Source organism: Pagrus pagrus, assembly GCF_965226575.1.
Source record: "Pagrus pagrus genome assembly, chromosome: 7".
In the NCBI taxonomy this organism is placed as follows: Eukaryota; Metazoa; Chordata; class Actinopteri; order Spariformes; family Sparidae; genus Pagrus; species Pagrus pagrus.
The window spans coordinates 13,832,890-13,857,454 of NC_140191.1; the positions used below are offsets into that span (position 1 = coordinate 13,832,890).

The 24,565-nt window shown below is 42.7% G+C and overlaps 2 protein-coding genes across 2 annotated transcripts in view; both read right to left on the reverse strand.

Annotated features, from left to right (window-relative positions):
* LOC311259486 (CUGBP Elav-like family member 3) overlaps nt 1–7,216 on the reverse strand; it is a 27,496-nt gene extending 20,280 nt beyond the window's left edge. Inside the window, exons 1-3 of the mRNA XM_084356681.1 lie at nt 7,187–7,216; nt 6,397–6,611; nt 3,763–3,845 (exon numbers count right to left, since the gene is read on the reverse strand). Of these exons, the coding sequence (XP_084212807.1) occupies nt 3,763–3,845; nt 6,397–6,541 (228 nt within the window). The 5' untranslated portion in view covers nt 6,542–6,611; nt 7,187–7,216. The remainder of the gene's footprint in view (nt 1–3,762; nt 3,846–6,396; nt 6,612–7,186) is intronic.
* Nucleotides 7,217–11,332: 4,116 nt separating this feature from the next.
* The window catches only part of adamtsl4 (ADAMTS-like 4), a 39,930-nt gene continuing 26,697 nt past the window's right edge, over nt 11,333–24,565 (reverse strand). The window contains exons 6-17 of the mRNA XM_084358136.1: nt 22,858–22,997; nt 22,201–22,405; nt 21,238–21,422; nt 18,129–18,294; nt 17,341–17,607; nt 17,014–17,143; nt 15,992–16,196; nt 15,341–15,514; nt 15,069–15,248; nt 14,626–14,805; nt 14,371–14,518; nt 11,333–14,276 (exon numbers count right to left, since the gene is read on the reverse strand). Coding sequence (XP_084214262.1) covers nt 14,146–14,276; nt 14,371–14,518; nt 14,626–14,805; nt 15,069–15,248; nt 15,341–15,514; nt 15,992–16,196; nt 17,014–17,143; nt 17,341–17,607; nt 18,129–18,294; nt 21,238–21,422; nt 22,201–22,405; nt 22,858–22,997 — 2,111 coding nt within the window. The 3' untranslated portion in view covers nt 11,333–14,145. The remainder of the gene's footprint in view (nt 14,277–14,370; nt 14,519–14,625; nt 14,806–15,068; nt 15,249–15,340; nt 15,515–15,991; nt 16,197–17,013; nt 17,144–17,340; nt 17,608–18,128; nt 18,295–21,237; nt 21,423–22,200; nt 22,406–22,857; nt 22,998–24,565) is intronic.

Below are 24,565 nucleotides of genomic sequence, written 5' to 3' on the forward strand. Positions count from 1 at the left end.
AAAAGACACTTGGGGTAAATTACAATAATTAAATTCCCAGTGAAATTCACTGTTTCAGTGCACTGATTTAATTTTAGACGATCAAGTTTACTGATAAAACTGTAAATGATCCTGCCTCCATTACATATCTTTGTCACAAGTGTTTGATAACCACATTTGAGTGATCATTGCAAAAAGATGTTTGTATATTGGCTGATGTATTGCTATTGGATTTTTTTTTACCCACTAATATTGGTATCTGCATTTGTCCCATAAATCAAGGATCAGTCAGGCTCTGGTTAGTTGTATTCCTAAACATAAAGGACATTAATAGATGTAGATGTTTACCTCACTGCACATCTCCCTCATTATTCCCACTTGGAGCAATCCCTACATGCAAATGCGAATGAGATTTTCAATTTTCAAGTACAAATTAGCACTGATATGCGATAGCTAAAACACTAGCTCTTTCGTGTGGTTGCATCCCAGAGGGAATCTCTGCACTGGATCTAATACACCAAAACATCTGTGTGCTACAGTGGGACTTTTTGGTGGTTCCACTGTTAAATTTCTACTGTGACTAATATAATGTAACTCTCTCCGTCTCTTCATCTCACGCTCCCTCTGCGCTTCTCTCTCCCTCTCTGTGTCCAAATTAAACACAAGGCGCAGGACACTCTGATAAGGCCATCTGTTCATCTCGCCCTCTCTGTCTCTCTCTCTGTCTGTCTGTCTCTCAATCCCTCTGTCCTTTTTCTCATTTTCCCTGCTGAATCTAGTGGGGTGGGGGGGTGGGGGCATTTAGGGTATAGTTTCTCTGCAATTGTGTGTGTGTGTGTGTTTGTCTGCTTCCTTTCATTCCTCTACTGGCTGGTTGGAAGTGTTAAATCAGCGTTAAATCCCATCAGCGAGTGACAGACGGAAGCAGCAAGAGCACTCTGTAGCATCGGACTTGTCAACCAAACCTTTGAATTGCTTAGCCATGGCGTAAGAGAAACACATCTGTATGAGTGTGTGGATGCTACACTTCTATTAAAGTTGTATGAGGCGCCTGATGTTCCACTGGTATCCACAATTAAGAGCGATCCTGAGATTCAAGACTACCATGCGCACACATGCCCGAGATCTGACTATGAAAATGAGTTTGTGAGAAACTAATCATGCAGCTTAACAAGTGGAGCCGGGGATGAAGGGGAGAGGGGGGAGGAGAGGGAGGAGACGGGGGTGTGAAACGGTCAAAAGGGTCAACTAATCAAGAGGAGGGGAAACGAGACGAGGGGTAGAGGAACTGCGAGAGGGTGGAGGAGGGAGATGGAGAGAGAGAGGGAGAGAGAGAGACTGACGTTGAGGACTTAGAAGAAGGGTTACCATAAATGACTGTGAAATGAGAATCCGATGGAGGAAGCGTGAGTGTGCAGCGAGGGAAAAAAATGAGTATAAGACAGCAGGACGGGAAAAGAAGGGGGGGATGAAAGAGGGATACCATGAAGAGATTTTAGAGAGGGAAAAGGAGCGAGGCGATGAAAGGGTTGGGGGTAGCGAAGAGAACATTCTGTAATATTCTACTGGTGCAGAGAAACTGGGGGGATGTGAGGGAGGAGTTGAACAGAGGACAGAGGGGATTTGAGGAAAAGAAGAGATAAAATTGAGTGAGGGAAAGCATGGAGGGTTTGGGGGGATAAAAGGATGAATAAGGAAGAGATGAAAAAGCAATTCTTAGGGAAAGAAAAGAACGGGACAATGGAAAGATGTGTGAAAGAGAAAGAGAGAAGTCATCTGAAGTCTTTTCTAAATCCTGTCAAAGAAGGCCATAGGCAGGGATGAGGAGGAAGACACACAGGATGGAGAGAGGGTATAGACAGGTAGTGGAAAGTGGTAGAAGGGAGGTGTTGCACTGTGTAGTGGCCTTCAAACTGAAATATAGCCATCAAGATAATGCTTTGGAATTATTTAGAGAGATTATATTTGGAATTATCCTTTAGAAAATGAAATAAAACTGTCAAACTCAAGCAATAGTCGACATACTCGAGTGATTAACCAGGTCGTTTATGGGAACTAAACATTTGTGAGGTGTCTGAGGAAAGGAAATCAATCGTGGAAAAACTGTGTACATAACTACAATTTACTATTATTCATCAATCAATTCACTGATCTCAGACAAACATGCTTAATGAGATCCTCGTCGGATCATTTTCCATATTCTTGCGAAAACTTTACACTGAATTTCAACTGAAACTGGACACAATAAGTGACGATATCTCTTTCATTAAAACCTCAAAGTGGAAGGCTGGATACTCCAAATCGAGGAAACAGTAATGTTGCTCATTAACAGTCCGAGCTTATTGAAAACGCAGCACACGATAGCCACACCCTCGTTTCAGCACCAGTCCTTCCTCTGGGGAGCGGTGCTTCTGATTGTTGTGTGCTGGCTCTTTAGTAAATCTCTACCGCTAATGAGTATCCTCCCTGCAAATGTTTCCTCCATGTGTCCAGAATATTCATCACAATTTATCTCGAGATTTACTGCTCCTGCAACGAGCCTGTTATTGATGTCCTCAACAGGAAAGGAAAGTAAAATCCAGCCGAGATACGAGTCAAAAACGGAGGTCAGCACGAGACGGAGGAACAAGACACAGCAGACAGTGGAAAGGTGATTTTTGCAGAAAGGTCAGACTCCTTAAGAGGCCCTAATTGGATTCATGTCATTATCAACATGCTGTGTTAGTAAGCATGTATGTACGAGTGCGGAGGCCTTCCCCAGCTGCGTGGAACAGCATGCATATTTGCAATATGTACGTATGCAGGGATTTGTGTTTGTGTGTGTCATTTCCCCTCCCCCAAAGCCTTTTCTTCAGTCTCTCCTCCAACCATTTTCTCACAGAGATCTTATCAACACACCAGCTTGCAGAGAAGGTGCAGGTACTGAAACTCTGATCGGTGGCAGAAGATAGAGACAGGCTCAGAGATGTCGAAGTTACATTTCCCATAATATTATAACTGCTGCAAATCAGAGTTAAGATAAGGTAAAGGAAAATGTCATTTCTACAAAATATACTATACTTTCACAGCACCCTCTTTTGGCTGTGTGCTAGTGTTAAAAAAAGGCTAGGCTTAAAATCCAAAATGTTCCAAAACAGATACTGTAAAAATCCCTTTTTAACTGCAGCGGAAACCAGGTCAGAGTGAAAAAAAGAGAGAGAGAGAGAAAGAGAGGGAGCGACAGAGAGGTACAGCCTAAGAGACAGACGCAGATCTCGCACAGTGGCCCATCCATAATGAACAGTGTCCTACCCCAGCCCAGCCGCAGCACACGATCCCTCACAAGAGAGACTTAGGGAGACTGGGACGAGACAAAGGGGAACGGCCACATTAATTACACACACTCTCTAGGCGGGAGCTATCACCAGAGGGTAACGGAGGGAGCGACAGAGAGCCGGAGAGAGATAGAGAAATGGAGATGATAATGCTCATGGAGAACCCTGGTGTGTCTCCGGTGAGAGAGGGAGTGTTTGTCCTTAGCAGCAAGACGCCTGCTGGCTGCTGAGTTATGTCACAGTGCTACTAATGGGACCTGAGCACAGACACACACCGATCTGAGGCCACTCGTGTGTATGTGTGTGTGTGTATTCAAGGTAGATGGCAGCGTCTGTGTATGTAAGTGGGGGAGGGGGGCACTTGTGATATGAATTTATGTGCAAGCTTGTGTGCATTGTTGCATAAGTGTGAAGTGTGTACTGTCTAGGGATATATGTGTGTGTGTGTCTCTTTGTGGTGTTTACTTACCCCTGGTAGTGTTTTCTGCTCGTGTAGAGCGCTCTGGGCTTTCAGTGCCGACTCTCTCGCACAGTACGTCAGAAACGCACATCCTGTCAGATAGAGAGAGACAGAGAAAGAGAAGAAGAAGAAGGGAGAGGAGTAAAGGTAGGAAAGGTCAGTGAGTTGCTCTATTATTTGTCTTTCTTTGTCTCTCACAAAAACATACACAATCACACACCATTTAAATCATTTAAATGTCTCCTTTTCTGATGTCTTCCCTGATTACTGCTCACCTATTCTGGGTTATCACTGGGCTAACTGTGCGAGGGAATTAAAAATATATAAATTCATGCACTGTAACTAAACTTGACAACACCAGATGATACACTCTAGAGCAGAGAAGGACACTCCACGGCACGGCACATTTCAGAACGGCACGGCACGAGTCAGCACACATGACAGCACCACAGACGTGTGCGCGGGGCTAACAAGGCCTTGCAGGCTGGGCACAGTCAGGTTTCCTGCCCTAAACCAACCACTATGCATGCCTCACGATCACTCCAAAATACACTCCCCCTCTGTTTTCCTATGTGCTGTACCTGTCTCTGTGTGTGTGAGGGAGGGGTAGGTAGCAGAGCTGGCTGGCCAGAGCTGTTTACTACACCTGTCACCAGCACTAAGACAACAAGATTAGCAGCAGGTTAGCATCCGGTGACATCTCAGACAGACTTACGTAGAATCAGAGTAAAGAAGAGAAGATTTGACGATTAGGAAGGAAACATTCACGCACAGAGTACATGCCATAAGATGAGAAATAAAACAGAAAGACAGGACGTACATGAGCACACACAGGAAAGCACACAGCTCTCTCACACACACACACGGACACACATACATCTTATGGTCCATCTCATTGCTTTTAAGAGGGGCTTACTGTGGCCGTGGGGATTCTCAAAACAACAGATTCTTTCCCCTGTGTCACCCAGGCTTACAGGCCCATTACACTGATTGGAGCATACAGCCTAATCTGGTTCACAACACACAGGACCCCAGGTCAGTGTGTGTGCGTGAGTTTGCGAGAAAGAGAAAGAGAGCGTGTGTTTGCTACAGTTTATTAACGATCTATTGTTAGGCAGAGACATTATTTAGAGCCTCCTAATCATTAACATGATTAGGGGACTCTCAACTCTATATACTATATAGTACAAACCTATTTATCACTGTTGAAAACTTGGCAAGAGACAGTTAAATTTGTGGATTAGTTACTTTGGTGTGCTTACAAGACGGAATTTGTTCCAAATAGATCTGGTGATTGATTTCAAAAGTGGATCACAAAAGGCCTCCCTAATTATTATCCAGAGCTTTTATTCCTCACCAAAAAAATGGTCTGGAACGAAATGATTTCTACAGATACCTTCAAGTTCAGCATTAATTCAAGCAGAACCTAGGTGTAGCTTCAGAAACAGGAAAGACAGGAATCATGAAAATGTTCTTGTAACACGTTATAAGATTATCTCCATAATGTATAATGGCATTCTCCAGTAAGAGGAGGGGAGAAGGAGGGAAATTTTAATATTTCAGAGGAGGGCTGGAGAAGACTATGTCAGATACAATGAAATGTAACTAGTTCAGCTACATGGTGAGGATTCTGTTACGCCCTCGCAAACAACATCAGGAAAGGGATCGTAGACTATGTGGGATAAATGACACCAACCACCATTTTTGAGGAATTGCCAGGTTATTGTGCCTTTTTGGCAGGAGATGCATGAAGATATTAATAAAGTGTGTGGAGTCAACGCTCTTTCTAGGCTTTTTTGATTTTTGGGGGGTGACATCTCACTTGACAGGGGAAATATCAATCTTAAGGAGCTGACACCAAGCAAAAAAAGTGGCTAAAATCAGAGCCACCCACCATTGATGAATGGATAGAAATAATATTTCAAATCTGTACTATTAAGGATGGAAAGGTTGTCATTTCCCCTCAAAGTCCAAAAAGATTTTTTTTCAGATACTGAAATTGAGAGAGTACATTAAAGCTATGAGGTCAGGCTTGACTTGATAGAATAAATAAGTAAGAATAATGTGATTTATATTATTTCATTGCTTCTTTCAGCTCGCTCTTTTATCATTTTTTCCCCATTTTCTCTCCTTCAACTCTTTATTGTATCTAAGGTGAGCTCTTACGCTTCCCATGTTCAATCATAAATAATTTAAGTTAATGTGATAAAAGAAAGCCTTTGGAAGAGCAGGGCTGTAAAATGGTGATCAAAATGTATTGTTTTCAGTGTGTTCAAAGCTGTGTGAATCTATTTGCAAGAATAATGATACTAATATGATGAATGTAAAATACGTGTTTTTCCAAGATAAAAATAAAATTAGAAAAACTCATGCGTAGGCCTGTTTTTAATTCACAGTGTATTTGCAGTAACTAGGTTGTTCGCCTGTCTTCATGATCTCGCTTTGCAGTGTTAACAGGAGCCAGAGACGAGAGCAGGTGTGACAGTTTCCATGGTGACATGTGACACTCAGCGCAGGAAAATCCGCCCATCTATCTGCCTTAATGTCACACATCTACCTATCTACTATCATGCAATCTTTTCATCTGTCTATCTGTCCTTTTGACCATCTATGTTTAGGCTGCGTAACGATGACAAGACCTACCTTTGTGCATGCCTGTGTATTTGTCCTTAATCACAGTTAGCTCATAGATCTTGCCAAACTGCTCAAAGATAGGCTTGAGGTCCTTCTCTTCCAGATTCCGAGGAATCTGCCCCACGAACAGCTTGATGGCGTCGGCCTCCTTCATCAGGACAGAGTGGAGAGGACGACTGGGTACTGCAGGGGCTGAGGGGCGAACAGATCAGGAGCAGGTATCCCTGGAGAGGAGCAATGAATGTTGGATGAGTCTTTAGGTCACAGTTGGGGAAATCACCAAAAATACAATAAGAGCAAGAATAGTGATCCTAAAAATTGGTACTTTAGTGGCTCATGGTATGTTTTTGGTATAAAATAATAAGTTCATAATTACTTATACTACACTTTATAGATTTAAAACTCCTATAGTATCACAACAATTAATAGTTTTCCCTCAAGGGCTCATGTTTATAATATGATATTTATTACGTGTATTATAGTATTTGCATCTATCTAGTTGTAAGATCATAAAAAAGAAGAATGAGAAAATATTATCAACACAAATTCTGAATAAAATGTCTGATTTGAATATGATCTTAGGCTATAAAATGTGTGACCCAATTATTAGGAGATTATTTGCGTGATTATTTTGAGTGTTTATTGCCCAGCCTGATGACAAAGGGCTCCACTAGCTTCTGGTAAAACAATTATGCAAATGTTAATTAGCCAATCAAAAAACAATAATGGGACTTTTTTTTTTTTCTCCCCCCTCCAATTAAAAAAATATAAATCGAAAATATCTGTAAGCATGCATTACCTTTTGGTGGATAAACAGCGTTCGGGATCCCTACACAGGAAAGAGAGAAGAAACAGCGTGATTGGGGGTAAATCATTGCAATAGAGCGGTTTCTTTGTTTAGCCAGCTGTAGGTTACAGCATACACTCGGATGTCATGGGGCTCCCTTGCTCTTTGTCCGATCCCCCCCTCAATGTACACATACACATATACACGCGCGCGCACACATACACACACACACACACACACACACATGCACGCACGCACGCACCAGAACAAAACAACACGGGGAAATATACGAGCTACACACATGAAAGCTCTTACCGTTTTCAGATGAAGCTTATGGACAGAGTGCCGATCAGGAATCAAAGAGGGATGCTCTCTGTCGGGTCCCCGTTGTTGTCCTCTCCGTCCCGTCCTCCTTCCTCCCCTCTCTGGATGCTCTCCGCTCTTTGTGCCTGCCGCTGCTCTCCCTCTCCGCCTCCTCCTCCTCCTCCTCTTCGGTGTACAGATACTACGGGCTCGGCTGTGGGTTTTTTTAAAAAAGCCCCCGTGTTCCCGGTCTGGAGGTCCGGAGGAGAGTCCTGGAGGAGGTGGTGGTGGCAGCAGGTGCGAGTCCAAATCACAGCTTGACACCTGTCCCGCTGAAATTCTCGACTCTCAGAATCCAGAAGTGGAGCGAGCTAGCTAGTTAGTTTTCACTTTCACCAAAGCCCACTCTTAATTCCTATTTAATTACGAAGTGATAACAAGCTAACCAACTGCTCAAATTCTTAACGTCCAACTGTTTAAACTTGCTCGGTCCCGTGTAACAGCCGTTTTTAGCCTCGCCGTTTTTGTCCCAACCTGGGGCTATTCTTACTTACTATTCTCGCTATTTTCTATTATCTTGTGGCGTCTCACCCGTCCGACGGCTGGATGGCTTTTCACGTCCTATGCCGGTATCTGCTCTGCTCTCTTTCTCTCCCTCCCCCTCCTCCTCGCACCGAAGCGGTTGCTAGCCCGTGACGTAACTCCCAGGGACCGTTGCTAAACGTGTTCGCTTCGGTGAAACGAAAAATGAAGCAAAACAGCTCATTTTCACACTCTAACACATTTATATCTCCCTTTGTAAATTTAACTGATACACGCTCAATGTTTTTATCTTTATTTTAATTTTTAGATCAATTTTAAGTGCTTTTCAAACTCGGTTTCCGGGTGAGACTTTGTCGACGTTGCCTGGGCAGCGCCGTGCGCGGAGCCGCCTATTGTTCTCGCCGCGAGCCCTGGCCTTGGTGCTGAAACGACGATGCCTCTTGACGTGAAGCCGAAGCGCGCCGCCGATCGACGGGCACGCAGTCACGACTACTACAGCTGTTCACGCCCGAGCCCGAAATCACGCTCACACCCACTCAGTAAAATGTGTGACAGAGAGAAGGAGAAATAGCTCGGGGTTGGAGTTGGCCTACTTTACAGCCTGTACTTTGGAAAAGAAAGATCCGGCCGACATTGGGCTGAGATGTAAAAAAAAAAAAAAAAAGTCAGGCAGCGCAGTTATTCATAAACAAAAAAGCTAGATGGTGCGTGTTATCTTTGAGGTGCGTGTGCGTGCCCGGAGAGAGATTGAGTGAAAGGAGAGAGTCATAGGGTTCATGGTAATTTACTCCAAAAGGTCACCATCTGCCTCCCCTGCCTCGTGCCCTCTGTGAGCCAGCATCCCCCGCTACATTCATCCACCATATAGACCTACACCCCTCCCTCCCTCCCACACACACACACACACACACACACACAAGGGGCCTTCTTTAAACAAACCCAGCACCGGTGGAGAGGAGGCACGCAACGCCCGCTGCGCCCCGAGGATGTGATCGGTGTGCAGGCAGCGGGCAGCACGCCACCGGAGCTGTTAAGCCTCCCTGCACGATGGAGGAGAAACGGCGATAACGCACGCAAGAGCAGGAAGAAGAGGGATGCTGAGGAGGGAAAACCTGAACTCTGTTACTCAGCTTTTTTGTAGCCAAAGGAGAGTTTCTTCACCTTTGCTGAAGTTTTAGAGGGGTCCGTATTGTAGGACCACTTGTTTGCAAACTAATTGAAAGATAAAGTGTTTTACAAAACTGGTAGAACTCTATAATAAAGCTACACATTTTAATGCATGAATTAATGACTATAATGAATTCCTGCTGCTCACCATTAACAAATAATCCATCTGCTATGACTTACTGTCACGTGATTAGTTCACACTGGGTCATCAGTTAGGAATGCCTCGTACATTAACTGATGTGCGTCAAGTTAGCTGGATTTTAGTTAAATAAAAATAGTATATTTATGTGACTGCATCGTCAAACGTGTAAATGTTATCTTCTGACAGCCAGCCTGATAAAGAGAGAGAGGCTGAGCAAATTCATCAGTCTGACTAAATGTAACTGGACACCAGCTATCTTGGTCGCATATCAGTAGTGTTGTATCCAAAAGTCATACTTGATTAAATGTTAAATGTGTTGAAATTAATTTTCTGGCAATAAATGTACTTAACTGTATCAAAATTGCAAGTAAAAGTATGATGATACATGATAACATCGATTTACCTACATGTATGTATACACTGTACACTATGGGTTGGCCTATTACCCTCCTGGCTGATTTTCAGATCCGTATTCAGCATTTTTCTATTAATCAGTGTTTTTTCTAATCTGATTTCAGACAAAAGAAACTAATCTGAAATAAATTTGGCTTTGACATAGCATGCAATCTGTAACGTAACTAGTAACCAAAGTTATCAAGTAGATCTAGTGATTAAAAAGTACAATATGTGACTCCAAAATGTAGTGGAGTCGAAGTATAAAGTAAGAGAAAATAGAAATACTCAAGTAAAGTACAAGTGCCATAAGTCCAGTACTTAAGTAAATGTACTTAGTTACATTCCATCATTGCATATACGTTACTGTATGAAGTAAAGTTCATTAACTGCTGATCAATCAAGTGTGAAAGAATCACCATAAAGTCTTAAATTTGTCATTTGTTAATGGTTGTTGACAGTACATCAGTGCATCCTGCATTAATCCGAGCAATAAATCATCACGCGTCATGCAGTTCAGCACTACCTAAGTGTATGCTTTGTACCTTTAATATAAAGTGTTACCACTCTTTATTTATTTTTACATGACAGGCCTGGCCCTCTGTATCCATTAAAATATCCCCATTATCCAAAAGACAATGTCCTGCCAAACAACCTGAGACATCTCAAGAAACTTCTTGGAAATCCTGGCAGGGCTCTCAGATATAGAATTAAGGACACAGAGGACACATTAACTACTCAAAACCTATAGATATTTAATAGGTGGGTTACTAAGACTAGTATAGTTAAATAGTAGCTTACATTAATCTTTGATTCACTTGCCAAACTAGTGTTTCTCCACCAGAATTAGAGAAAAGTGTGGATGCGGCTTTGGAAAATAACATTGACAGGAAAATGTAAATGAGAGACTTGAATGACTCAAGTATCTCTAAAATCCTGGCTATGACCCTGTCACTTCCAACACCTATCACACTAGGATTATAAATTCTAGTTTAAAAAAGTTGACATGCTCTTTACACTTTCAAACTCTTGCTTTCACTTTCTGTTGGCCAAAATACTCACACTTCTGCAGCCACTCATATATTGACACCTCAGGCAGCAGGACATATCTGACCTTTATAAACTTGGCAAAGTTTGCATATTTGTGTAGTGCACTGTGGGTTCAGAGTATTTTGCATGATAAACTTGTTTTGGAAATGCCACCTCCGTATCAGACACTAAAACACCACATTTCATATAAAAAATGCTTTATGAAGGACTTCTGATTATTCATGTCATTCAGGTTCAGACTTAACGGTACTATTTTGGACAGGTCACTGTTGAAAAACAGATAATTTATCTTAAAAGACTTCCTGGACAAATAACTACATACAGGTGACAAGCTTGTAAGGAAAACCTTGCTTATTCAATGTTTTGACCACAAAAACCAACTCGTCACAATCCAGACTTGGCACCAAATAGAGACATTTACCCTTTACACATACCAGTAATGTCTGAGGAAAACTAGGCTTGTTCATTCATGTGTGAGACTCAACAGCGCCATCGTTTGGAGGAAACTGGCATCATCATCCTTATTCACTGGAGAGCAGCAAACACGACACAACTTTTCTGTTGTTTTTCACTTTTATTTAAAAGGAAGCTTCGAGATAATATTTTTTCCACACTGTTTTTTGTTTTTGCATGATAATAAAAAAAAATCGTCCGTGTATCGGTAATAACAATCTCATAAACTCTGGTGGTATCAAAGAAAATTTGCTACAGCTTCTCAAAAACAGAAAATAAATTACATGTTCTTTAGATAATAGATAAATTACTATCCTTTTTTTTTGTTTTTTATATAAAAAGTAATTTTTACTACAAGGGATTAGAGACAAGAATGACACATTCAAAGCCAGGATCGCAAAACACACAACCATGTACACACACGCACACGAACACACAGACACATGCATGCAAACATACAATAAAGACACTGAATCTCTTGTCAAATGCAAAATACAATAGTTATATGACAGTTAGATGTGAATAAATGCAGTCTACAACAACACTTCTGATAACTCTACTTAGTTATAAAACATAAGCGCCTATTATGTTCAGAGAAATTATAGACATTAAAACATATCTGACAAATATACAGACTCCTCGTCCTCCTCCTGTGTATTTCTTCTTGGGGGGTGTGGGGAGAAGAAGAAGAAGAAGAAGAAGAAGAAGAAGAAGAGAGAAGAGAAAGAGAAAGAGGAAGAGAAAAAAAGCGCGAAAAGTACTTACACCCATATACAGAGGCCACCACCTCAGAATGCAAAATATTTACTGTCAGGTCAAAGCAGAACGAGCACATTTGATCCATATCATGAGCTAAACTTTGAACAGACATGAGGTTTCCTAATTCTGGCTTCGCCTACTCTCTTAGGACAGATTCATCATCCCCACACAAGAGGGAAATGATGGATGCAAATAAAGTATAGACAGAGATGAGGTGAGAAAACAGGGAGGATACAAAGTTGTTTTTTTAATACCTCAGGATAGTCGTCATGGTGACGTGATCGCTAAAACGTGAAATTAGGTCAACCAGGAGTGAATCATTTCACATTTTCAAACCTGTGCGTCACCACCAAGCTCGTGCTCAAAGGCAATATTCTATATTTTTCCTATCGTGCAGAATCGCATGAAAAGACCAAACCCAGCAGAAAACCCACGGAGCCACGGAGCCACAGAACTCCACTATTTCTAAAATACCATTAAAAACACACACATGAGCTACACTGTCACACTGGGTGACATGTTCCTTCATTAAGATGAACATGGGCACTGTAGTTTATGATCCTGGTGTCATAACTGATGTGTGTCAGTCCACAGCTGAAAATAGTCCCTTACAAAAATGCACTATTTTCTATTCTTCGAGTAACATTTATCTAAAAACTGCAGTGCCCAGCTGTTTAAGGAAGTTACTGAGTGTTTTTTAATAACATATTTGCCAAAAATTAAACAAAACACACAAAGTTAAACAAAGTTAAAGATGAATTTGACTGAGGATTATTTTACCCCAGATTTTCTATAGAAATCACGGTAATGACATAATCATGAATTCTTAAGGCCTCGATAATTGTGACAGCCCTAATCAACAGACAGACTAACACAAAGTTATTTTGGTCTTTTCATGCGATTTGTTGACAACAAGCAAAGTACAGAACAACATCAGTTTTATCACTTCATAATTTCTTTTTTAAAACTGTTATTAAGTGAGCAGCATCGTCTTTAGTTCAGTAAGAACATACACCCCCAATTCTAAAAAAGTTGCAACGCTGTGTAAAACATAAAATGCAATAGTTTGCTAACATTCTGTGTTTTACAACACTCTTTCCCAGTCTTTTGTTGGCCCTGTCCCGACTCAGATTCAGAATAAGTGTACGTATATTTACAAACATGAATGAAATTGATGAGTTAAAACATTAAAAATGTTGTCTTTGTGCTGTTTTCAACTGAGAATATGTCAAAAAGGATATTTATGTTTTACACCGAGTCCCAACTTTTTTAAAAACCAGGGTTGTAACTGCAGCAATTTTCACACCTTAACTGTGGTATTTCTACCAGCTCTCTTTAAAAGACTTGTATATATAAAACATTTGACTCTATGTCTGATATCCTTCTAGTGTGAGAAGAATCTCACCTCTTCCCGCTCTGATATATTTGGTCACTTACTGCCATACTGACACCAGCACCTTTGGTTCAGCTGTCCAAATACTGAACTTTAAATAAGAGGACACTATTTTTGGCAAACAGAAAAAAAAAAAGACATACGATATGTTAATGAAATCCTTCTAGCTTAGTTGGGTTGTATCTGCCTCTGCAGTGTACAGAAACACAGTAGATCTATTCCAGTAGATCTTCAGCACACACAGTACTACATTATACAGTTTATCTAGCACACATGGTAATTATTTGATGAGCACATTCCTTTTCATAATTAGTGGTATGCATGTCTGATTACATCTGTTTTTTAAGATCCTGTACATTAGACAGAATCTTAAGAAAAAAAAAAGTATCTAAATCTGCTGTTGAAACACAGCTGTGTCCTCCGTGCGCACCTTCCATTACAATCTCTCAGCCACAGAAAAGAGTTGAAATCATCGCAAATGCATCACTCAGCCCTGCGTGACACGTGCGTGTGAACCTGTTAAAGCTGATGCACAGTAAACAGATGCAAGCTCAGTGGAATATGTGGTTCTAATAGACAATATAAAACAGTATACAGAGAACTGGAAGAAGGAACCGGCTGCTTTCACAGTGTTTTACCTGAAGAATCAGGAGAAAAATAACTAAATGTTTCGTCTCTGGGCTGTCCTCTTCAACAGACTCGTCATCAGCACCTTTGACCTAATCCTCCACTTCTTGCACACATGGGCTGTCTGTGATTTTGTGCTGGTCAGTGCCTCTTAGCACGCTGAGCACTCTGGGTACACGAGGCGCAACAGGCACTCTTGTAGTAGGAGTAGACGCACAGCCTGGCCTGAACCACCATCACACAGTTGTGACGTTTGTCCCGGCAGTTTTCATCTGTGGACAGGGACAAAGCGTAGGAGAGAGAGGTTGGCATGGGGATACACTGAGACAAACACGAGTCCATTGTCATATAGACACGCACACTAACCTGTGACTTGTGGACTGCAGGGTATTATGTTGCAGATTTGCTCCTGTTCAGGTTTGGGGCTCAAATCACATTCATGGCTGTGCTTTTTGTCTGGCGTCAGACACCGTACCTCCCTCATTTGTAAGCCTTTTCCACAAGAGCGCGAGCACTGAGAACAAACAAAGAGAGTGTGTAAAAAAACATGGTTTGAAGTTAAAGTTGTCCTGACCGTTTCTCTTTTAACCATTTCACTCTCAGCTCCCCCTCGTCTCTCACCGCGCTCCACTCCGTTGTGAACCACTGCGGCTCACACTCTCCCATCTCACACTCCTGGACCGCAGCAGGCTTGTCCAGATGTGCACACTCAGTGGCCGGCACGACAGTGAAATCATTCCCCGTCTTCTGGACACAAATGATGTCTCGTCGCTGAGTCCCGTTCCCACATTGGACATTACACTGAAAAAAATATGGATACAGGAGCTTTTTAACTTTCAATTCACTAGAACATAAAACACTGCTTTACATATTTTAAATTTAAAAAATCTCCAGAAGAAATAGGACCACACAAGGACTGAATTAAAGACAAAAATGTCTAGAATTGTAGAAACCTAGATAAAACCCTGTATTCCTGTACACTCAGCACTGCATTTATTGAAAATACAATATTTTGGTCATTAACTAAAAACACATTCACATCATCTTCATCCCCTCCGTCCTACCTGTGTCCAGGGGCTGCTGTACCACATGGTTGATGCCACACAGGGCCCCTTATTGCAGGCCTTCATCTCTGCCGGTTTATCCCCGACACAGTCCCCTCCTCCTCCGCCCTCCCTGACCCCTCCTCGAGTCAGACACACCACCTCCCTCTTCTGCACCCCGGGGCCACACTGCGCCGAACACTGAGGGACAAAGTGGAAGATCATGTTGAGGATTACTGTTGAGAGCTGTTAAAGTTTCTTCCTGTGCTTTGGTGTGTGTGTGTGTTACTCACAGTGTTGGACCAGTTAGTGAAGTACCAGTTGGTTACACATGGACCCATGTTGCACTCCTCACTCCCCTGTGGGCGAACACGGGAGCTGCACTCCTTGTCGTTCACGATGTTGCCCTGATCGCTGAGGCAGCGCACACTCCTGGTCCTCCTCCCAACTCCACAGTCTACTGAGCACTGTGAGAAACAAGGATGAGTGTAAACAGATGAAAGAAAAGGTGTGGAAAATAAAGATTGATGGTTGATTATTGGTCTTTTCATATTGTGGGTTGTGCAGCAGTAAAACTATAAGCAGTTATTGGTTGGTTAGGACTGTGTGCTTTTCTTATGAGTCATATCTGTTGTATGCTTTCATTTGCCCAAAATGTGCGACTGATTAACTGAAAAACTCAAATGAACCACGATCCTATAAAATGATTGGTTGCAACCGAGCCCATGGCACAGTGTCTGCAGGATCTCCAACATGAAAAGGATTAAAATAGTTGTGTGCTAAATTAATGAATGAAATTTAAAATTTATGATTGAGCCATAATTTAATTTGAGTCCCATCCCAAAACTTAGAAGAACTATACTTACAAACATTCTTACTTATTCTAACCAAACTCCACCCACTCTCTCTGAGTTCCCAGTCACATACTGGTGTTGTTGACCTACCGTGCTCCAGTCAGAGCTGACCTCCCAGTGGGAGCAGAGGCGGAGTTGACACGCCTGTGTGGAGTCAGGTGGGGTGAGGCTGGAACAGCGCTGTGGATGGACCATGGTGGAGCGATTCCCAAAGCTCTGCCTGCACTGGAGCTGCCTCTGCTGCACCCCGGGGCCGCAAGACACGCTGCACTCCGACCACTGACTGGCCTCCCAGCTGAGAGAGAGACGGACATGACAATACATGATCACAGGCTTCCAGATATACGACTAGCTCAATAACATGCCATGTGTCAGCTCACTACAAATCATGCATGCATGCACTGACGCTTACGTCAACCATTAACCAAAAATGATGGTTTCCTTTAAGAATGTTGTGGTACCTCCCTGCCAGCCACTGGTTTCCATTCAAAATAATAAGCTTGCATAGTGTTTTCATCACCCTCTTCTTTGAGCATGGCACAAATTAAAGGCAATCTAAACAATTTAGCTACATTTTTTCTATTATTCAGTCGAGCTGGCGACCCATGTACCAGATTCCTTAGCAGCAGCTCGGGTTTGAATCTGTCTTCCCCGACTCTCTCTCCCCTGTTTCTGTCACCCTCTAAGCTATTATCAGTGACATAATGCCAATTTGTTTATAGTAGAAATCAAGAATAAAGCAGGTTGCCACACTTATTTGCATGGGACACAAATAAAAACTATTCTCACCACACTGGTAGATTGAATCATTAAAAAAAAAGGTTGAAGCTTCACTTTGTAGAGTGATATATTCTGCATCCAACAGCTCAACTTTGTGAATGTAATAATAATTGATTATTATAGATATCATTTTAAGTAGTTTTTACAGGATATCTGAAATTTGTGGAAAAAACATTTAATATACTAATCATTGTTCAACATTGAGTATTTTATAGTTTTAACAGACTCAAAAGAGATACAAAAATGACTTGATAAGGAGATTTTGCAGTGCTGTGAACTATCAGCTATCAGTCTATATAATGTGTATCTCTACAAGCTGTGTGTTTTCTCACAATGGTGGGCAGGGATGTATGTTACAATGCTCCTCCTCAGGGACAGGTTTGGCTGCAGAGTCACATTTCCTCTCAGGGACTTCCTCGTCTGTGTGGCGGTCGATACAGAGAATGACTCTGGACTGAGAACCTGCAGAGAGAGAGAAGGTGATGGATATGCAGAAGGAGAGAGACGTCAGCTCCATGTTCTTGTACTTGCACCTACCGACCAGAGGAGGGAGGCATCACATCATCCAAAGTGAGCGAGCATCATTTTGTATATTTCATTTTAGTTAATTAATACATTGACACACATGTGAGAATCTACAGGGCTCTTCAGAATCTAACCTTTGCCACAGGAAGCAGAACACTCAGTGAGTTCGCCTTTTCTCCACACAAATGGTGGCTGAGTGTCCGGTGGCAGGTCAGTGCGAGGGGGGATCCGAGCATTCCTGTTCGGTGCAGAGCCCCGAGGACGCGACCTCTCAGGTGTCCATCGGTCCGAGGAGGGAGGAGAAAACACAGAGGAGGAGGAGGAGGAGGAAGAGGGGAAGGAAGGAAGCGAAACAGGAGGAGGAGCAGGAGGAGGGTCTTCTACTGAGACGGTGAGAGGACCTGTGAGAGAAGAAAAAAATAGATGGGACATGAGGACAAATTAGAGAGGACAGGAGAGGTGGGGGAGAGAGGCGAAGATTGGGAAACAGACATGAGGAGGGGGAGGAGGAGAAAAGTGTGATACAGAGGGAGGAAAGTGGCGAAATGTTGAAATATTGAGAATAGGAGGAAGGCAGTGAGTCAGAGGCTAATGATGTCACTATGAGGTCAGGGTCTCATGACAGCGAACATGTGGAGCAGATAGCCTCCCATCTAGGTCATACGCAAACACACAAACACACTCGGACAATAATCCCTCCCACTTGGCCCACAACCACACCCATCCTAGTCCATAAACACGTCAATCATTCTCTAAGGACAAGGGCTGCACAAGTGTTTCCCTGAGTAATTTGGAAAGAATGAATGTTGGTGGTGCACATGACTGTCAACAGCCCCATGTTTCTGTAATGCTACTGCAATAAACATGCAGAAAACACAGCTGCCGAACACAAGAAGGAGAAGTTGGAGCGTAATGGACGTACTGCGAAGGGGTGCCCTCACTGGCTCTCGCTCCCTCTGCCTCTCTCTGGGTGCCTCTCTGGGTGTCTCCCACTCTCGCTCCGTCAGCCTCTCCCTCTCTGCCTCCTTCTTCTCCACAGGGACATAAAACTCATAGTCGATGCCTGGGTTCTCCTTGTGGAAAATGATCTGCAGAGCAAAATAGGGCAAAAGAGGAGACAGAATTAGAGGTGAAAGAAAGCCAACGACACATAAAACAGTCGAGCTGTGAAAAAAATCGAGGAAACTGATTACCTCAAAATTACTAAGTAAAATAGACTAATAATTGAAGTTCTTAAAACTTTATAGTTCGTACAACTTAAATTTAATAGTATACGTCACTTGGTAATTCTGAGGTAATTGGTTTTCTGACTTTCTTAAAGTGGCGTAAACTTATAAAACATTTATAGCGCATGCAGCCACATCTCCAATAACTAAGGTCCTAAAGTCAATATGATTTTGATTAAGAAAGATGTAAAAATTTCCAAAATTCACATCATTTTTTTATCTAAAGAACTTATTCTGCTTCAATCACATTTGTTGGCATTTAACCTTTTACAAATTTCCCCTGTGATCGAAAAACTGCTGTCCTGCATGACTCACACAAAGGGCAAGCTCCTGTACTAAGAAGGTTATTACATTTATTCAACCGCAATAAAAAAAAACCTCTATTTTAGCTCTAATAAATTCAATTACTGAGCTCATATTGTGGTTGTTGAAGTTTGTGGTTGTTTGGCTCCATCGAAACGTCTTCACTTTCAAAACAATAACAACTGCAGAAAGATGTCAAAGAAACGGTCGCTTTGGAAGCATTTTAAAATTAATGATGAAGAAACACTACATTCAAACTGAGGATTCTTTCAGGGTGCTGATGGTATAAAATATAATGACGCAAAGCTTTATCCGAAAACCTCAACAGAAGCTTTGAATGTTAAAAAACAGGAAAGGAGATGTGCGTTTATCTACAGGGATCCGTAGGGAATACGGATCCCCGTAGATAAACGCACATCTCCATTCCTTCACAGGGAGGTCAGAGGTCAGGATGAGCTAAAAAGCAACCACTATGGTCCTGGCAGGGAATCGGTGTCATGCTCGAGGAGGCCTCAGCAGGGTGTATGCTTGTCATTATGTGCCTCCCCCCCTCACTATGAAACCCTGCTGCCTTTCTTTCAAGACTTAACATAGTCAAGGTCATCTAAACTTAATCAGCTGGAGTCCCATGGCAACAAGGTTCTAATCTGCTATTTTTTGCCAGAGACGGTAATGTAATACAGCTCAATCTGTTGATGCAATGCTTTGGTCCAATGCGAATTATCTCGATAACACGGTGTGGTCAGCCACTGGTTTATGGGCCACCATTTTGAAGCCTTGAGTGTCATTCATTGTTTTTTGGAGCCAGAAGTAATCATATGTGATGGGAGCATGGAGCTGCGGAGGATATCCTGGATTTCCTTTAATTGCCCCCCGGGGACAAATAAAGGTTTTTGAATTGAATTGAATACACCATGATATAGACTTGTCAATCACAAGGTAGCCATAAATAAAATGTCTATTGAGGTAATAAATCAAATGACAAATAGGGACATTTTCTCATTAGCTTACATACAGTTGGACCCCTGCTGGTCATTAGAAAGAATGCAGGCTCAGTTTTTCAGACGCGGGTGCTCCGTCCATATCTTACACAGTCAATGATAGGATGATTAAATTAAATTAGTGCAACCTTTCACGGTCCCAAGAAGATGACTCCTGAAAACTTTAGTGATCGAAACTTTGTCACTTCAGTTCACGACAATGTCGCAATTAAAGCGATACACGCAGCCCTCTGTGAAACCACAAAATGTCGTTTTTACACTTTAGTTTTGGTGCGGTGGGCAGTTTTTGTTACCTTCTGACAGAGTGAGACTAGCAGCTCCCCCCTTGTTTTCAGTCTTTAGCCCCATAAGACAAAATTACTGTTTACTTGGGCCTCCTCTCTGTTTATTTACTCTCATTACAAAGAATCTGTAAACAGTTGAAATTCATGTTTTTTGAGCTTGATGAAAAAACAAAAAATCAACAAATACTAGGCTTCTGTATTGTTTGTATTCCAGCCATGTGTGACAAAGACTGTTTCCATCACTGCAGATATGAAATGGGGACAAGGTTGGTTGGAAAGGGTTAGCTAAGCTAAGCTAGATACGGACCATTAACTGTTCCCAGTTGGAGTCCGGTCTGGAGTTCCACTCATCTCACTACCTCCTGTCTGTAATAAAGCCATAAAAATGCCCCACATCTACCTTGCAATGAGCATTTGGCTTTATCTGACCTTTTCCCCTCGCCCACACTGATGTGATAGTGAGATAAAGTAAAGTAGGTGAATACTGATGGGAGCGCTGAGTAAACAATGGGTGTAGCAAGGGGTGTAACTTGTGCTGTAGCTTAGCCAGACAAGCTGAGACATCCGACGTACGACTCATACAACACTTCTGATGTGGCTTTTTCGTCGTTCTTCTCTGTTGCACCACCCACAGGCAGATAGAAGACTCCTTCTAGTCTTCATCGCCGTCAAAACATTTCTTTCCCAGTGTGTAATGAGCATTACAGCCTCACAGTGCTCCTGGCGAGGTTATAGAGTTTAAGTCTTTTTATGTCTTATTTTAAAATCCCATTAAGCCCTAAAAATGCAGGTGATCCCAGAGGAGACCAAACTCCGACCTTGGTGGTTGCTTGCTATTTTTACCCCCTCCTGCATAGTAGCTTCTGGATGCAACGCTGCAGATGACTCCTCTTCTTTAATAAGATCTTAGCCTGAGGTTAGAGTTGTTATTATAAAGCCCTGGATAGTCTGATGTGGCTCAGGCTAAGCTTTAGTGTAGCTGTTTTTATCCCTCCATAATGCCAAAATAATGCTGCCTATCTGGAGGATATTGACACAGAGCAGGAGAGCATTGCCTCAGGCTTAGGATAATGTTACAGAGATGTAGAAGACTGTGTGTGTACATGTGTGTCTATACATTAGTCTACGATTCTTATCATTAACTTAATTTTGCCATGCCATGGTTCATGTTTGCTTACAGGGTTAGAGTAAATGCCTTCCTGTGGTTCTGTACTTACATATAGCTGCAGCTGTGTGGTGGTGGGTCCTGGAGCTCTGAGGGACTCGCCTCTCTCTTCCTCCCCCTCCGCCTGAGCTCTAGGTCGGGTGTAGGTGAAAGTGGTCCCTCCTGCCGGGTAGTCCCCTGGAGGGTCCACAGCCCAACGACCGTTCACTACTGAAGCCCCGGTGCCACTCCTCATGGCTGGAGGAGGAATTGAGCAAGGTTTGAGTCTTCTTCTTGTTTAGTCTACATTGTGGGGAATTCTTAGGAAACCCCCATGAGCTTAAACACACTTTCAGACAGACAAACACAGACTTTAGAGTGCTGTCTCGCTACCAAATGGGGGGCCTGTGAGAGAAAACCTGCACACGTACACACTTCACTGATTCCTTATGGGCTCTAATACAATGCTGGCTTAATCTGCTTGAAGTCTTTGAGGCCACAAAAATTTACAATCTTAGTCCAAGCCAGCACACACAGTGCCAAATCTCATTCCCAAATCTGCAATTCCCTCGCCAATGTCTCACTTTTACGAGAGCTGCAACCAGTATGATTATTCAAGGACTGTTAAAGGATAAGTTCACCCCAAACTTCAGTCATTATCTACTCAACCGCATGCCGATGGAAAGTCGGGTGAAGTTTCATAGTCCACAAAACCTTTTTCGAGCTTCACAGCAAAACAACGTTGCAACATTGTCCTAAACAGCTGAAATAGATGGGGACTTGTTTTATAACGTAAAAAGGCAACTGAAACATAAACACAAAATGTTTTAAAGCCAAAATCTTCACTGTAGCTGCTAAGCTAAAACCGTTAGCGTCCACCCCATCTGGAGTGGGTAAGCTCCACCACGCACTGAGGGTGTACATAACGTTTTTTTAATCTGCATGAAAAGGTCACAACTACATTTTGGGTGAAATTGTCCTTTAAACTGTAAATGTGTGTGTCCATGTGCTCGATTTTGTGTTTATTAGGTCTTACCCAGGTAATTGGGGCTGGCACGTCTCTCCGTGATGTTAATGAAAGTAGCTCCGGCCGGGACGTCCAGGATCTTGTGGTAACCAAGGGGAACGGTGACATTTTGGAAGCTTCCCGTCACCTTTCGACAGGAGCTGTCCCGCCCACCACACACCCCACACTTGTCAATCAGGGAGCCGGAGCCCAGTACCCCATCGCAACCCTCAGTCTGGCAGAGGAAGAAGGGGAAAAGATGTGAGTGATGGGTCAGACAATGAGGGGAAAGAAAGTGGAACAAGAGAGATGTGGGAGGAGGGGAGGGGACAGGGCAGAGAATGGCTAATTCCAATCTTGTTGACATTTCATAGACATTGCCAGTGTTTATTTCAACGTTGTTTGTGTAAATTGGTAACTGTTGCTGGCCAGATTCCCGCTCAAGAGGCAAAATCAGAAAGCCAGAGTGCAAATGAGGAAAAAGAAGGAAAGAAACAGACAAAAGAGGCCCAGAGTAGGGTGATAAAAAAATCTGGAGACACTCTGAATCTGAATGCCAGGCTTAAATCAGCCTCCAGACGTGAGACTAAGACGGCCAGTTCTGGACTTTGTCAACCTCCGGCCAGACAGGAAGGCCTCAGTCACTTGAAGCTAAAATCTCACACCCGGGCATTTAAACGCACTCACCAGACACTGTCCTTCTACACACACGTCATTTGAGCTGACGTTGACGCAGGGGGTCCCGTCTCTGGCACGCTCGGCTTGACGAACGTAGAAACGATAGCCAGCAGGTCTGCAGGTCAGCTCGCACTGCTTGTCTGCACCAACTGCAACATACAGAGGATACAAGGGTTACTGCACAACATATATGCCTGTCTTAAGTGTGTGGCTGGGAGATCTCCTGTATGTAGTTTTTTGTGCATCTGCCTGGCTTGGAGAAGACCCATCTGGGCGTTGAACGTCTTTCCATGTGGTCAGGAAACCGAGGCAGGGCCATGTAACCCCTGACAGTCACACAGCACCAGAGTGATTACCTATTTCCCCCCGCTGCTCACATGTACGAGCGCACTCGCTGCTCCACCCTCCCAGGGGATACAGAAGAGAGGTGTAAAAGCTTGAGGACGGTTTGATTTATGGGAGAAACCCAACGGGCGCACACAGCAGGGAGAGATGTACTTGGAAAGAGAGAACAGAAGGGAGGAATCAGAGAAAGAGAAGACAGCTTCAGGGTAAAGGAGGAAATTAAAGCCCTTCAGTTCCGAGAGAATAAGCTGACAAATAGATGAGCAGAAAATACAAACGGTCTCACGAGGGAATAGGAGTGAGGTACAAGTAAAACATGTGGAGAAAGTTAGAGGAGTGTGTCTATGTGGTGAAATACAGGTTTAAAGGAATAGTTCAACATTTCCTTCAATGAAAAGATGACTGATAGTTACACTATGTGATCTCTCACTTCTAAAACCATAAATTTAGATCTTTTTGTTTATGTAAAAATACACAATGTGTTATATAGTGAGCATTAGAGGCTAGCTGTTTCCCTGTGTTTCCAGTGTCTATGCTAAGCTAGGCTTACCGCGTCCTACTTCCAGCTGTGTACTTAAATGTGAACTATGAGGTTTGGGGTTGAAATTCAAACTAAGAATTCTGATATTTCAAATATTAATAAGGTAATAATACAAACTCAGAAATATGTGTCTTTTCCATACAGAATAAACAGGTAAGAAAGGTGGCAGGGTCCGCCAGATACAAACAAAGTTAAACAGCATGAAATTGTGTTGTCCTTTGCCTTTGTCCGTCAGTCATTTAGTTCTTCTCCTCTGATTAAAATGTCTTCCCCAAAACTACACGGTGCCCCTTTAAAGGGCAATTGTGTCAATTTTACAAAATAAAGTCTGTTTTACAGGTCAATTTGCCTCAAGTGATGTCACTTGAGTCAGACTCAAAAATATGGAGCTGTGGAGTTAGAAAGAAATGAGATTACCAGACCTCTGTAGCCTTGATGTCTAATCGAGGGTGATGGCTTGACGCTACATTAGCCGCTACTAGCATAACACACCTGAATCTCTGTCTACTGGTCAATGCTGGATAGTAGAGTGGGGGTTTCTGGCACAACCAAGGGAAGAGAGAAGGTCTGAAGAGGTCAAAAAGCTCCAGCAACACCAATAGTGTAGAGAACAACTTTATAAGACTGACGTGTTTTGGCTTGTAGCCTTCATCAGGGTCATCCACAAGCCGAAACGTGTTGGTCTAATAAAGTTGTTCTATATACTACAAGTGCTGCTGAAGCTGTTTGACCTCTTTAGACTTTAAGACTCTTATGAGATTTGTACGCATTGCTTCTTTATTGTGGAAAACTAATAATGTTTAATAATTTGACAAAGCTGTGGTTAAGATC